The following is a 15,627-nucleotide window of genomic DNA, read 5'->3' on the forward strand; positions in this document are numbered from 1 at the left end:
AGCTCCGGGAACAGCGCCGCGCGGCGCCGACCATTAGCTGCCACTCCCCACCCGGTGTCTGTCACTGCACCCACCGCGCATGCTCACCGCGCCGGCCACGCCCCTCCCTGCAACGCCACTGCGCACGCTCATCGCGCCGGCCACGCCCCCTCGCTGCAACCACACTGCGCATGCTCACCGTGCCGACCACGCCCCCTCGCTGCAATCACACTGCGCATGCTCACCGCGCCGGCCACGCCCCCTCGCTGTGCTCTGGCGCCGCTCCTCATCTCCTGTTGGTGTTCTGGAACAGAAGTCATTTCCTGTTTATTCTCTCTCTCTCTCTCTGTCTCTTTGACCCTCTGTTGTTCCCCTCTCTCTCTCTCTATTCCTTTCTTCCTCTCCTCCACTTCTTCTCTGTCTTCCTTCCTCTCCTCTTTCGCTCTCTCTCTTTTTCTTTCCTTTATCATTCCTATTCTTTTTCCTCTCTCGTTATTTCTTCCTTCTCACTCTCCCTCTCACTCCCTCTCACTCACTCACTCCCTCTCACTCACTCACTCTCACTCACTCACTCTCCCTCTCACTCACTCACTCACTCACTCTCCCTCTCTCTCACTCACTCACTCACTCCCTCTCCCTCTCACTCACTCACTCTCACTCACTCCCTCTCACTCACTCCCACTCACTCACTCTCCCTCTCACTCACTCCCTCTCCCTCTCACTCACTCCCTCACTCTCCCTCTCACTAACTCACTCTCCCTCTCACTCACTCACTCCCTCTCACTCACTCTCCCTCACACTCACTCTCCCTCACACTCACTCACTCTCCCTCTCACTCACTCCCTCTCCCTCACTCACTCTCCCTTTCACTCACTCCCTCTCACACTCACTCACTCTTCCTCTCACTCACTCACTCACACTCACTCTCCCACTCTCTCACTGTCACTTTCTCTCACTCACTTTCACTCTCACTCGTGCTCCTTCTCACTCACTCTCACTTTCTCTCACTCACTCACTCACTCTCTCATTTACTCACTCTCGCACTCTCATTCACTCTCTCACTCTCACTCTTCGCGTAGAAATATTTTACTTTGTTTCCTTTTTTAAAAAAAATCGAAATAAAATTTCTGGAGTCTTCAATGAAGACTCGATGTGGGATGTCGTCAATATGTGTAAATTGGTGGTTGCGTTCGCCAACAAAGTCACTACACTTTACAGTAAATCCTGTTGAAGCGCTGGGAGATGTCCTCCTGATATGAAAGGGGCTGCAACAGATGTAAGGATTAGTGTCGGTCTGGGTCAGTTGGTAGCAATTTCACCTCTAAGTCAGGAGGTTGTGGGTTCAACCCCCACGTCGGGGACTCTGAGCTCACAGTCCAGGCCGAGACTCCAGCACAGCGCTGGAGGGGAGAGAGTGAGCGCCATATTGTCAGAGACGCAGTCCTTCGGGTGAGACATTGAACATCACTCACTCACTGTCTGTGTCTTGTTCAGGCGAACATTAAAGATCTCCCACATCGCTGTTGGAAAAGAGAAGGAATTTCTCTCTCTCTCTCTCAGTCGCGTGGCTGACAGTCCCCCGGATAAAATGGCTCGCTTGCTTCATGATTGTTTGTGGGGACGTCGCAGTGCGCAAAGTGGCTGCCACATTTGCCCACAAAAAAGTCGCTACACTATACAGTGAATCTTGTGAAGCACTTTGAGACGTTCCGCATTGATCAGATGCACGGATAAATTTAAAGGGACGCAGGAGTTTGTAACATGGGATTGAGAACAAATCGATCAGAAAGAATAACCAACTGAGACTCCATCACTCACTTGGATTTTGCTGCATTCGGTGTGAAGGAACAACCACCACCTCGTGGCCACACATAGTAATTTATTTTGATCACCAGGTGTCTGACTTCATGCGGAACCCCATCACCGTTGCTTAATGAGTCTCCAAACCAAACTGAGAATTCCATGCAACCCACCTACACATGGAAATCCCAGAGATAGATAGGAATAAGAATCACTCCCCGTATGTGCTCTGTTCAGGCGAACATTAGATATCTCCCGTGGTGCTGTTGGAAAAGAGAAGGGAATGTCTCTCTCTCTCCCGGTGTCCTGGCTGAACATCCCCCAGATACAATGGCTCACTCGCTTCATGGCTGTTTGCGGGGTCGTCACTGTGTGCAAATAGGCTGTCGCTTTTTGCCCACAAAACACACAGTCACTACACTGTACAGTGAATCCTTGGAGACGTGAGAGGCCCTGGATCAGATGCGAGGAATGTTATTTTTTAACGTCTAAACCCATTTATCACTCGTGACGCCCAGACAATGCGGGAAGTTTAGATACATTATATTTACAGTGCGAAAAAATAAGGTATTCACAGCAAAAGACATCATACAAAAATCTAGTGTTCCCAGTTAGTTACTGTGTGTGGAGCTGTCAATATCCAGTAACAACAGTGAACAATACAAGAGTGATTCCATCAACAACAACTTGCATTTACACAGCGCCCTTCTTCATTCACGCAGGGCAGGTCTTGGAGCGCTTCATATCGACGGAGCCTGACACAGAGCCGGGGTGAAGTGACTGTAAGCACGATCAAAGAGGAAAGTCTTCAGACATAATCTAAAAGAGGGGAAGGAGGGACCGAGGCGGAGGGATTGCGGGAGAGAGTTCCAAAGGTTCGAGGTGTAGTGGCTGAAAGTGCGGTCACTGATGTTGTTGTTTGTGGATAGTGGCATTTCACCCACAGAATATACAGTCACTACACTTTACAGTGTATCCTGTGAGGCACTTTGAGTATTCTCGAAGATGTGATAAGGCACCACATGAAATGCAAGGATTATTATTATTATTATGATTATTATTAGTGGAGCTGGGGAGACCGGTGAGGGTAATCAAACTGGGGTCAAGGGTAAAATAAAAATACAACAACAACTTGCACTTATATAGTGCCCTTCACACAGGGTAGTGCTTAAATACCCACTAAGAACTGGCACTTTACAGAGCCTGAAGTGAGTGGGAGATTATAATCCTTTCATTTTGATACAGCGCCTTATCAGGTCTTTGAGACGTCTCAAAGCGCTTCACAGGATATATTGTAAAGTGTAGTGACTGTGTATTGTGTGGACAATGGGGAGGGGGAGAGGGCTTGGTGGGGGGTAATAGGATCAAAGATGTCAGCCCAGCTCAGTTCCAATCTCATCTCCAAGTCAGTAGGTTGTAAGTTCACGTTTAAGATTGGAAGCTGGGCAGGGGGAAGAATCTGGATATCCTGTGGATCGAGGACTTGGAAATGTCGTTCTCGCTGCTTCTCCTGAATGCAACGTCTGGCTTTGGTTGCCGCTGCCGATTGAGTTCCACCTCCAGGACCTGGGAAGACGGATGCACAAGCACGTTACCGTGGAAATAAGCACAAGAACACAAATGATTTGGATTGTTTTTTATGGTCGGACGAAGTCTCCAAACCAAACACTGCCGTTTACCAAGGCTAGGGTGGAACCCCAGAGTTGGAGTCACTGCTGGAGTCTAACCAACTAAACCCACACAGAACTTGGCCATTGATATCGCTGTCTGGCCAAGCTTTCCCGCTGCTTGTCCAGGTCAGAACCCCCTCCCCGTTATGGCTGTGGGGTGACCAGGAGCTGAGGGAGAGGATTCCCGGCCCCCAGTGACTGGTCGGCCCTTCCAGGTCCTGCTGATGAGCCGGGCCGGGCTGTGCTGTCAACAGCAGTGAGTGCCCTGGGATACTGCGGCCCCTCCTGGCTCAGGAACCGGGGGCTCGAGACCGGCACAGAGGAGGGGGGCTTGATCCCAACATTCCATTGCTTGGACATCACCTTGGGACCAGTTCAGCCCCGAGGAGACCTCCCGCTTACACCCTCCCCACCACATTCCCACTCCAGCTCCCATCTCTCGCCTCTCGCTGCTGGTAAAGCCTCGCAGTTGGTGTTCCCGGTATTCCCGGTTACCTCCTTGCGGGACACGAGCCGATCGCTCCATTCTCTTTGCTCCATTGTATGTTCCTGGTCCAGTGTCTTCAGCTTCTTCTTCTCGCGATCCACCAGCATATGTTCCTTTTCTTGCTGAGGGGCCGACATCAGTCAATAAGCCACGAGCAGACAGGCCACCCACCCCCTCCCCTCCTGCTGGCCCCTCTCTTCCCGCTATTCCTCCCCTCTCCCTTCTCCCCTCCCTTCCTTCCCCCTGCCCCTACCCTCCCACACTGACCCCCAATAAGTTCACAAGCCGAGGCAGAGAGATGTTGAGACGGCGTCTCGTGGTGGGGGAGTTCGGGGGGGGGGGGGGCAGGGTCTCTGGGCTGGGGGCGAGTACTCTGGGCTGGGGGTGTAGTTGCTGGGCTGGCGAGGTGGTCGCTGGGCTGTGGGGGGTCTCTGGGCTGTGAGGGGTCTCTGGGCTGGGGGTGTGGTTGCTGGGATGGGGAGGCGGTCGCTGGGCTGGGGGTGGTCTCTGGGCTGGGGGGTCTCTGGGCTGGGGGTGTAGTTGCTGGGCTGTGGGGGGGTCTCTGGGCTGGGGGGGTCTCTGGGCTGGAGAGGGTCTCTGGGCTGGGGGTGTGGTTGCTGGGGGGGTCTCTGGGCTGGGGGGTGGTCTCTGGGCTGGGGGGGTCTCTGGGCTGGGGGGGGTCTCTGGGCTGGGGGGGTCTCTGGGCTGGGGGGGTCTCTGGACTGGGGGGGTCTCTGGGCTCGGGGGTCTCTGGGCTGGGGGGTCTCTGGGCTGGGGGGTCTCTGGGCTGGGGGGGTCTCTGGGCTGGGGGGGGTCTCTGGGCTCGGGGGGTCTCTGGGCTCGGGGGGTCTCTGGGCTCGGGGGGTCTCTGGGCTGGGGGGGGTCTCTGGGCTGGGGGGGTCTCTCAGCTGGGGGGGGGCTCTGGGCTGGGGGGGTCTCTGGGCTGGGGGGCTCTCTGGGCTGGGGGGGTCTCTGGGCTGGGGGGGTCTCTGGCTCGGGGGGTCTCTGGGCTGGGGGGGTCTCTGGGCTGGGGGCGGGTCTCTGGGCTCGGGGGGGGTCTCTGGGCTGGGGGGGGTCTCTGGGCTGGGGGGGGGTCTCTGGGCTGGGGGGCGTCTCTGGGCTCGGGGGGGGTCTCTGGGCTCGGGGGGTCTCTGGGCTCGGGGGGTCTCTGGGCTGGGGGGGTCTCTGGGCTGGGGGGGGTCTCTGGGCTGGGGGGGGTCTCTGGGCTGGGAGGGGTTCTCTGGGCTGGGGGGGGGTCTCTGGTCTGGGGGGGTCTCTGGGCTGGGGGCAGGGTTTCTGACCTGCAGTAGCTGGAGTTCACTCCTGTTGCTCTCACACAGCCTCAGTCGTTGCCGAAGATGTTGCTCATGTTGCTGCTGCTGTTGTTGTCGCTCTCTCTTCTGCCGCTTCTCCTCCTGCAGCAAGAACTGGGGGCGGGGGGGGGGGCGGGGGGGAAAGAGTCGTCAGCCCCATCCTAAACTAGTCCCTCCTCCTGACCCCACCCAGCCCCCCCTCCCACATCACACCCAACCCATCCCTGATCCAGCCCAGTCCCAACCCACATACCCACCTCCTTGACCCCAACCCGACCTCCAACCCAACCCCCAGCCCTCAACCCTTATCCCAGCCCCCAACTCCCCCAGCCCAAGCTAGCCAAGCCTCCAACCCACATCCCCACTTCCCTGACCCCCAAACCCCCCAACCCAGCCAAGCCCTCCCAAACCCCCCTAAGCGAGAACTGGGGGGGGCGGGCGAGAGAGCCATCAATCTCACCCTGAGCTAGCCCAGGCCCCAAATACCCCCTTCCCAGCCCCACCTTGCACCAACCAACCCTCCTCCCCCTGACCCCACCCAGCACCAACCAACCCAACCCACTCTTCCATGCCAAGCCAACCCAGTTCCCCCCCAACCAAGCCCCTCCCTGAGCAAGCCACCCCTTCCCCTCAAAACCCAGCCCAGTACATTCGCTCCCCAGTTACCTGTTTGACGAGTTCTCTCTGCTCAGCTGTGCTGAGGGACCTTGGCTTCAGGCTGTGTTTGTAGCTGACCAGCTTGGTCTTGCCGTCCTGCCGCTGGAACTTGGGCAGCCGTGCCCGCTCCTGTGCCAGCTGGGCCCGGAGCTCCTCCATCTGGGAGTTGTGGTCTCGGCACATCCGCTCCATCTCCTAGACACGACATAGTGGGTCCGCGAGGTCAGGTCATAAGACAGTATAATAATAATCCTAGCGCTTTGTCAGACACCCGGCTGGTCACGGTGACGGGTTTCCGTGTGTGTGTGTGTGTCAGACACCCGGCTGGTCACGGTGACGGGTTTCCGTGTGTGTGTGTGTGTCAGACACCCGGCTGGTCACGGTGACGGGTTTCCATGTGTGTGTGTGTGTCAGACACCCGGCTGGTCACGGTGACGGGTTTCCATGTGTGTCAGACACCCGGCTATCGCTCGCTCACCTTCTCGCCCCGCTTCTTCAGTTGGTGTCTCTGCAGTGATAATTGGTCCTTCACTTGTTGCTTGAAGAGGTGGTATTTCTCCTGTAGGAGGCGCCCTTCAACATCCCAGATCACTGACTCCCGGTCTGTGGTGGGGACGGTGGACAGAGAGAGAGCGAAAGACATGGTAACTCCTCTGAGCATCATAATAACATTTGCATTTGATATAGCACCTTGTCATGTCGTTGAGACATCTCAAAGCGCTTCACAGGATATAAAGTGTAGTGACTGTATATTTTGTAGGCAAATGCGGCAGCCAATTGCGCACAGCAGCGTCTCACATATAGTCGTGGAATGTGACCATTATTTATGGTATTTATTGGAGGGATTATTATCCCCGGAAAGCAAGCCGTCAATCGATTGACAACTGGGTTCCTACTCAATGCTGGGTAAACAGAGGCGCACGTGTGTGTTTGTGTGTGTGTGGAGTAGGGAAACTTGCCTAAGGTTTTGCCCTGACCTGACCTGGGCTGGGTCCTCTCGCTTGCGAGGCTACGCTATGGGTGTGGGTTCTCCAGACAAGGGGGCCAGTGGGTAGCGGGTGGAGAGTGAAGCTCAGCTGTGTGCGTGTGTTGGATGTCACGTTACTAAGCGAGGACAATGTCCACTGACCTCTCTTGAGTTGACGTGTTCGAGTCAGATACTCCTCTTCACACTGGGCTAACGTATTCTTCTGCTCCTGTATAATTCCCTGCATGGCCTCGTTCAGCTCCTGCTGCTGCTTTTGGATGAACTCTTGCTCCTGACAAGAGAGAGAGGAAATTTTTTTTGGCAGATCATCCGAGTGTCTGACTCATCACCGTTGCTTAAGAGTCGCCAAACCAAGATGAGAATTCCTGCATCCCACCTACACATGGGAATCCCAGAGAGAGATTGTGGAATGGAATGCGCTCTCTCTCTCTCTCTCTCTCCCTGGAGGGAGGCATCCTGCTTACCTAATTCCGGAGAGTATTAAGCGCAGGTTGGCCAAGGCTTGGGAGGAGCCCAGAGTGTGCATTGGGGTAATTGCTGGAGTCTAACCAACTAAACCCATATAGTTTGGCCATTGATGTCACTTTCTGGCCAAGCTTTCCCACTGCTTGTCCAGCTAGGACCCCCCTATCGTTTAGTTAGTTAGGGCTTTGGCTGTGGGGTTAACAGGAGCTGAGGGGGAGGATTCCCGGCCCCCAATGACTGGTTGGCCTTCCAGCTGCTGCCGATGAGCCGGGCCAGGCTGTGCTGCCATCAGCAGTGAGTGCCCTGGGACACTGCGGCCCCTCCTGGCTCAGGAACCGGGGGCTCGAGACCGGCACAGAAGGTGGGGGCTCAATTCTGATGCTCCACTCTCCCATTCCCCTCCCCAAGCGATGAAGTGTGAGCGTGATGGCGGTGGGGGGGGGTGGAGTGGGGGGGCAGTTGGGGATAAAGTCTCTCACCTGCTTTCTATCTCTCAGTGAACGCTGCTGTTTGGATAACTCTTTCTCCTGTTTGGCCTTCAGCCTCTTGGCCTCATCACGGAGCTGGTTAGTGTAATCCGCTTCCAGTCGTTCCTCTTTCTGTCGGTAACTCCGCTCTACGCTCTCCAGCTCCTGATCGTAATACTGTTTCTTGCTCTAGTCAGCAACAAACTGGGACTCAGCTCTCTCTCCCACTGACACAATGCCTTATCACGTCTTAAAGCGCTTCACAGAATAAACTGTAAAGTGAATTTTCCGTATATTTTTGTGGGCGAATTGCACACAGCACTGTCCCACAAAGAACACAATACAATACAAACTGACATTTACACAGTGCCTTTCACGTCGGGAGGACGTCCCAAGACACTGGACAGTCAGGGATTTGGACCTGACCTTACAGGGTCGTGAATTGAGTGACAATTTTTTTTAAAGGAATTATTACCCCCAGAAAAGCGATCCACCAATCAACTAACAACTGGGTTCCTACTTACTGCTGGTAAGAGGCGCATGTGTGTGCGTGTGTGTGTGTGTATGTATGTCTGTGACTGTGTGTGGAGTAAGGAAATTTGCCTCAGGTTTCGCCCCGACCTGACCCGCGGGAATCGAATCCGGGGCATCTTGCTTGAGAGGCGAGTGCTCTAACCACTGAGCTACAGGCATTTACACAGCGTTCTTACTATCATCTCCTGCTCGATGCTGCGAAACATCTGCTCTCGCTGTTGCTGTAGTTTCTGCTCCAACTGTGCCAACGCTCGCTGCTCTTCCCTCTGCAGAAGACGCAGTTCCCTCAGCTCCTGCCGCCTGGAACAAACTCGCCGTTAATAACACTCTTAAATAATAATAATTATAATAATCTTACATTGGATTCAGCTCCTCATCCCCTCATTGGGACGTCTCAAATCACTTCGCAGAATAGAACCTAAGAATTTGCTAGGCCAGAGAAGATCAAGCTCCATCCAGTTCGCTTTCCCACCATCCTGACAGACGCTTGCACATGTTATGTCCCAAACTGTGTAGGACATACTGTAAAGTGTAGTGACTGTGTGTTTTGTGGGCGAAACACGGCAGCCAATTGCACTGAGCAACATCCCCACAAACAGTCGTGGATTGGTGACCACATTATTACTAATATTCTATACTTTTTGGAGAGTTTATTACTCCACGGAAAGCGATCCACCAATCAACCAACAACCGGTTAGAGAGAAAGAGAGATAGAACGTTACCTGAGGAGAGAGAGAATGTTCTTGAGGAGAGGGAGAGAGAGAGTACCTGGCTGATCTCAGCACATCTCCTCGTGTCTTTTCCTCGCTCACCACCTTAGAGGTGGTGACGCTGACCTCAACTCCGTCCACAACAAACTTTCTGGTTTTTTTGAGTGTTTTCCTCTGCTGTGGCTTATCCTGGGAACGTGACCAGAATGTCAGTCCCTGTCAACCCCAGAGAATTCCCTTCATCCCCTCCAAAGCCAAGCTGACACACACTGAGCCGGGCTCACACACACACACACACAGAGCCGGGCTCACACACACACACACACACACACACAGAGCCGGGCACACACACACACACACACAGAGCCAGGCTCACACACACACACACACACACACACACACACACACAGAGCCGCTCACACACACACACACAGAGCCGGGCTCACACACACACACACACACAGTGCCAGGCTCACACACACACACACACACACACACACAGAGCCGCTCACACACACACACACACAGAGCCGGGCTCACACACACACACACACACACACACAGAGCCGGGCACACACACACACGCCACAGTTTGTGTCCGGGAGAGTGTGAGTTGTCGGCTTTCCCGGTCCCGTTCCTGTACCTGATCCGGAGATGGATGGTGTTCCCGCGCTCCGTCACTCGCTCCCGGATCGGGCTCTCTTTCTCTCTCCTCTTCCTCCTTCTCCGGGTCTATGTGTCCCGGTGTAGCCGGGCTCCTCTCTCCCTCCGCCCGTTCCCGGTTGGCCCGGGCTGTGCCGTCGGCTTCCCTTCCAGGAGTGTCCGCCCTCTGTCCTGGCGCTCCCGAGGTCTGCCGTTCCCGGTCCTGTGCGCGGTCGGACACGCCGGACCCCTCCGCCCACTCCTCCTGTCCGCCCACGGGAGCGCGGTTTCCGGAACCTTTGCCCGGAGTCAAACCGACGGTTCCGCACGGCAGGAAAACCGAATCCGTCTCCCCCTCCATCTCCCCCTCCTCAACCCCCTCTATTTCCTCCATCTCCCCCTCACCCTCTATCTCCCCCTCCATCTCCATATCTCCTGGTGCTTCCTGGCTCCTGATCTCCCTCACCTCAACCCCCTCACCCTCCTCAACCCCCTCACCCTCCTCAACCCCCTCACCCTCCTCAACCCCCTCACCCTTCTCACCCTCATCAATCCCCTCCCCCACATCAACCTCCTCATCCCGTACAGGGCCCACCGTGTCTTCACTGAACACAGAAATGTCTCCCCACCCACTGTACACAGTCTCCGCCCCACACACAGCGGCCGTTACAATGTCATTCGGGGGACTCTCTCGCTGTAACGACCCCTCCTGTGCTGTGCGGGGGGGCTGTGTATTGGGGAGCTGTGTGCGGGGGGGCTGTGTATCGAGGAGCTGTGTGCGGGGGGGCTGTGTAACGGGGAGCTGTGTGCGGGGGGGCTGTGTATCGAGGAGCTGTGTGCGGGGGGCTGTGTAACGGGGAGCTGTGTGCGGGGGGGCTGTGTATCGGGGCGCTGTGTTCGGGAGGGCTGTGTATCGGGGAGCTGTGCGCCGGGGGGCTGTGTATCGGGGCGCTGTGTTCGGGAGGGCTGTGTATCGGGGAGCTGTGCGCCGGGGGGCTGTGTATAGGGGAGCTGTTTGCGGGGGGGCTGTGCGCAGGGGGGCTGTGTATTGGGGAGCTGTGTGCGGGGGGGCTGTGTATCGGGGAGCTGTGTGCGGGGGGCTGTGTATCGGGGAGCTGTGTGCGGGGGGGCTGTGTATCGGGGAGCTGTGTGCGGGGGGGCTGTGTATCGGGGAGTTGTGAGCTGGGGCGCTGTGTTCGGGAGGGCTGTGTATCGGGGAGCTGTGCGCCGGGGGGCTGTGTATCGGGGAGCTGTTTGCGGGGGGGCTGTGCGCAGGGGGGCTGTGTATTGGGGAGCTGTGTGCGGGGGGGCTGTGTATTGGGGAGTTGTGTGCGTGGGGGCTGTGTATCGGGGAGCTGTGTGCAGGGGGGCTGTGTATCTGGGAGCTGTGTGCCGGGGGGCTGTGTATCGGGGAGCTGTGTGTGGGGGGGCTGTGCATCGGGGAGCTGTGTGCCGGGGGGCTGTGTATTGGGGAGCTGTGTGCCAGGGGGCTGTGTATCGGGGAGCTGTGTGCCAGGGGGCTGTGTATCGGGGAGCTGTGTGCGGGGGGGCTGTGTATCGGGGAGCTGTGTGCCAGGGGGCTGTGTATCGGGGAGCTGTGTGCCGGCGGGCTGTGTATCGGGGAGCTGTGTATCGGGGAGCTGTGTGCGGGGGGGCTGTGTATCGGGGAGCTGTGTGCGGGGGGGCTGTGTATCGGGGAGCTGTGTGCGGGGGGGCTGTGTATCGGGGAACTGTGTGCGGGGGGGCTGTGTATCGGGGAGCTGTGTGCGGGGGGGCTGTGTATCGGGGAGCTGTGTGCGGGGGGGCTGTGTATTGGGGAGCTGTGTGCGAGGGGGCTGGGAGCAGGGGCTGTGTGTTGACCACCCGGTGACCGGCTCCTCCTCGGTACTAGTCAACGTCTTCTCGGACACCACATTCCCCGCTCCAGCCATTTCCCGCGGTTTTCCTGACAGCGATCCCCTGTCCTCCGCTCCCGAGCTCTCCGCCAGATCCGACATTCCTGCTCTCTCCCTCTCCCCATCGCCGTGGCTCCCGCCTTCCTCCTCCGCCATCTCCCTCTCCTTCCCCAACTCTCCCGCAGTGACATCCGGCAAAGCTCTGGCATTCCCATCCCAATCTGGGGTTACTGTGGGCACCACTGGGTGTGGATCAGTGCCGCCCAGGTCCTGATCTTCAAGATCCCCGTCCATAGGGCTTTCCCGCGTTGTGTCTGATTCTCTGTCCACGGTTTGTGTCTGGCACAGTTGTGGTTGTGTCTGTGGCTGTATCTGGGGCTGTGGCTGTGGTTGTGTCTGGGGCTGGGGTTGTGTCTGGGGCTGGGGTTGTGTCTGTGGCTGGGGTTGTGTCTGGGGCTGTGGCTGGGGTTGTGTCTGGGGTTGTGGTTGTGTCTGGGGCTGGGGTTGTGGCTGGGGCTGTGTCTGGGGTTGTGTCTGAGGTTGTGTCTGGGGCTGGAGTTGTGTCTGGAGCTGGGGCTGGTGTTGTGTCTGGGGCTGTGGTTGTGTCTGGGGCTGGGATTGTGTCTGGGGTTGTGTCTGTGTCTGGGACTGGGGCTGTGTCTGGGGTTGTGGTTGTGTCTGGGACTGGGGTTGTGGCTGGGGCTGTGTCTGGGGTTGTGTCTGAGGTTGTGTCTGGGGCTGGGGTTGTGGCTGGGGCTGTGGTTGTGACTGGGGCTGGGATTGTGTCTGGGGTTGTGTCTGGGGCTGGGGCTGGGATTGTGTCTGGGGTTGTGTCTGTGTCTGGGACTGGGGCTGTGTCTGGGGTTGTGTCTGTGGTTGGGGCTGGGGTTGTGTCTGGGGTTGTATCTGGGGTTGTGGCTGTGTCTGGGGCTGTGTCTGTGTGGTTGCCGGAGCTCTGTGGGGCTCCTCTCTCCACTCACGCAGCCTTTCGTCCTCACTGCTGATGTCTGACTGGGAGTGTTCATGTGATGGCACAGACTGTGAGCAAACACACACACACAGTGTTAAACAGAACTCTCTCCCTCTACCCCCCCTCCTCGCCGCCTTCCTTCCCCATCTTCAGGTCACCTCTCCCCTCCACCCTGACTCTGGGATGCTCCGAGGAGACCCCCTTTTCCTTGTGAAAGGAAGAATATTATGGGTCAGCTGGGAAGAGTAGGATTGGAACTGGGGGAATGAGGGAAGACAGTGAGGAAGTGACCGTAGACGTGAAAAACTACCTCTGCTCTTTCCTCCCTGTCCTCTCCCTCGTCTTCCTCATCTTCCTCGTCCTCTTTTCCCTCCTCAATCTCCTCCATCACCTCTGCCTTGGCCTCCGCGATCAGCTCACGGACGGGCTTGTTGTTGGTGACGGAGGCAACGAATGGGTGCTGTGAGAGAGCGAGCAAGAGAGACATGGTGAGACACCAGGTTCACCCCGACACACTTTAACAATAATAATCCTCGCGTTTGATATCGTGCCTTATCATGTCTTCGAGATGTCTCAAAGCGCTTCACAGGATATACTGTAAAGTAGTGACTGTGTATTTTGTGGGTGAAACGCGGCAGCCGATTGCGCACAGCAACATCCCCACAAACAGGAGTGGATTGAGTGACCAAATTATTATTATCTGATAAAGGGTCGTGGATCCGAAACGTTGACTTACTCTCCTTTCTCCATAGACGCTGCTCAGTTTCCCCAGTTCTCTGTATTTTTTTCAGATTTTCGGCATCTGCAGTATTTTGTGTTTTGAAATTATTATTATTGTTTTGAAGGGATTATTACCCCCAGAAAAGCAATCCACCAATCGACTAACAACTGCTCTCACCCTGACACATTCTCACATTGACACAAGCTCACTGCAACAAAATATATTTACACAGCGCCTTTCGTGTTGCGAGGATGTCCCAAGGCGTTGGACAGTCAGGGATTTGGACCCAAGCTGGGGGTTGGGATCAGAAGGGGTGGAGGGCAAGGGAGGGTGGGAGGGTGGCTGCTGTGATGATCATCACCTGTAGTAATTGCTGAGCTGTCCATCGGGCTGCCACGTTCTTCTCGAGAGCTTTTCTTAGGAAATCCTTAAACTCAGCAGACCTGTCAATAAAATAATAATCCCTGCATTTGATACAACGCCTTATTGTTGAGATGTCTCAAAGTGCTTAGGATACACTGTGAAGCGAATTGACTGTGTATTTTGTGGGCAAAATGTATTTTGTAAGATCCCAGAGCCTGGTGCGGGTGAGCACATGGGCTGCAGAGTTCTGAATGATGTGCAGCTTGTGGAGGGAACAGTTGGGAACCGACAAGCAGGGATTTAGCAAAGTCGAGCCTGGATGCAATGAAAGCGTGGATGAGGGATGAGAGAGAGATAGTGGTGGGGGCGGGCGATGTTGTGGAGGTGGAAGAAGGTCATGGCACAGATGTGAATTGACACTGAGTAGGATGTATTGGGATATAGGATAAACAGAAGGAGATGGATTGGGATAGAGGGAGAGACACAGAGTGAGATGTTCTAGGAGAAAGCCCCCCTCCTCTCTCTCACACACACACAGAAACTCCTATCTCTGGGAAGTCTTTGCAAAGTGAAGTGTAATTTGTTGTTGTTGTTATGTTACCATCGGGTGGGCTGGGCCAGAGCAGGAGCAGGGCTCTTGGTGATCTTGAGGAGGACTCTCATTGGGTTGAGGTCATGATGAGGAGGTTCCATTTCTGCCATCTCGATCAACGTGATGCCCAGCGACCACACGTCAGCCTTCTGGTCATACGGAGTGTCCTTGCTGGTCTCACACTGAATAACTTCAGGTGCCATCCTACAGCAGAGAACCGCGATCAGCCGAGTGGTCTGACACACACGGAATCCCATCACCTATCACAGTGTCCCAGAGCGCTGACCTACCAGTATGGGGTCCCAATGAAAGTTGTTCTGCGTTGCAATGTTTTGGTGTTCTTGGCTGACACCCCAAAATCAGCTGGAATATCACAACACAAGAAGCTGTCAGCCATCTCACATCCCTCAGCCCCCACCACCCCATCTCTGTGCTGGTGCTCGTTTCGCAATTGGAGCTCTCTATAACCCCTTTTTTCCATGATTTCTCTCTCCCCCTTCGTGTCTCTCTCTCTCTCTCACCTAGTTTGATGTCTCCCTCCAGTGACAGCAAGATGTTGCCGGCCTTCAAGTCCCTGTGGATGATCTTGTTGCTGTGAAGATAATTGAGAGCCTCCAGGGTCTGCTTGCACACAGCCCTGATCTGGGCCTCAGTCAGTGCTCGCTCCAGCTCTGTCACAACACAGCACAGAGTTACACAGGTGCACAACACAACACCACACACACCGAGTTATACAGGTGACCGTAGGCACTGGTCGAAGAGAAAGGTCTTCAGTTGCGACCTGAAGATGGGGAAGGAGGGGGCAAGGCTGAGGGAGGGATAGAGGAAGAGTTTCAGGGAGTAGTTTATTATTATATGATAATAATTATTAAATAAATAACATTTTAAATAATAATATTTATTAAATTAATTTAATATTATTAAAAATTAAAATCATTAAAAAACATTACGACTTTATTACTCACCCAACATTACAGCATCCACAGCACCCCCTGGACAGAACTCCATCATAATCTGCCGAGAATCAGAACCGTCAATTATACGTGTGTTGCCCCCAACCCCGTATGTGTCACCCACATTATGTTTCCTGTCTCCCAGTGTCCCATGTCTGACACACACGGAAACCCGTCACCGTGACCGGCCGGGTGTCTGACACACACGGAAACGGTCACCGTGACCGGCCGGGTGTCTGACAAACACACACGGAAACCGGTCACCGTGACCAGCCGGGTGTCTGACACACACGGAAACCCGTCACCGTGACCGGCCGGGTGTCTGACACACACGGAAACCCGTCACCGTGACCGGTCGGGTGTCTGACACACACGGAAACCCGTCACCGTGACCGGTCGGGTGTCTGACACACACGGAAAC

General features: G+C 55.6%; 1 protein-coding gene across 1 annotated transcript; it reads right to left on the reverse strand.

Moving 5' to 3' along the window:
• Positions 1-3,102: 3,102 nt before the first annotated feature.
• Positions 3,103-15,333, reverse strand: LOC121851005 (serine/threonine-protein kinase 10-like). Its single transcript, XM_042344410.1, has 17 exons — positions 15,219-15,333; positions 14,775-14,924; positions 14,544-14,616; positions 14,263-14,457; positions 13,660-13,741; positions 12,888-13,037; positions 11,573-12,645; positions 9,714-10,317; positions 9,129-9,259; positions 8,537-8,660; positions 7,839-8,015; positions 7,036-7,165; positions 6,385-6,509; positions 5,916-6,101; positions 5,238-5,363; positions 3,945-4,058; positions 3,103-3,345 (listed from the first exon to the last, which is right to left on the reverse strand). Exons 1-17 carry the CDS (start codon positions 15,262-15,264, stop codon positions 3,208-3,210), a joined length of 3,624 nt encoding a protein of 1,207 aa, XP_042200344.1. The 5' UTR covers positions 15,265-15,333; the 3' UTR covers positions 3,103-3,207.
• Positions 15,334-15,627: the final 294 nt, after the last annotated feature.

Source organism: Callorhinchus milii, unplaced genomic scaffold (assembly GCF_018977255.1).
Source record: "Callorhinchus milii isolate IMCB2004 unplaced genomic scaffold, IMCB_Cmil_1.0 Scaffold28, whole genome shotgun sequence".
In the NCBI taxonomy this organism is placed as follows: domain Eukaryota; kingdom Metazoa; phylum Chordata; class Chondrichthyes; order Chimaeriformes; family Callorhinchidae; genus Callorhinchus; species Callorhinchus milii.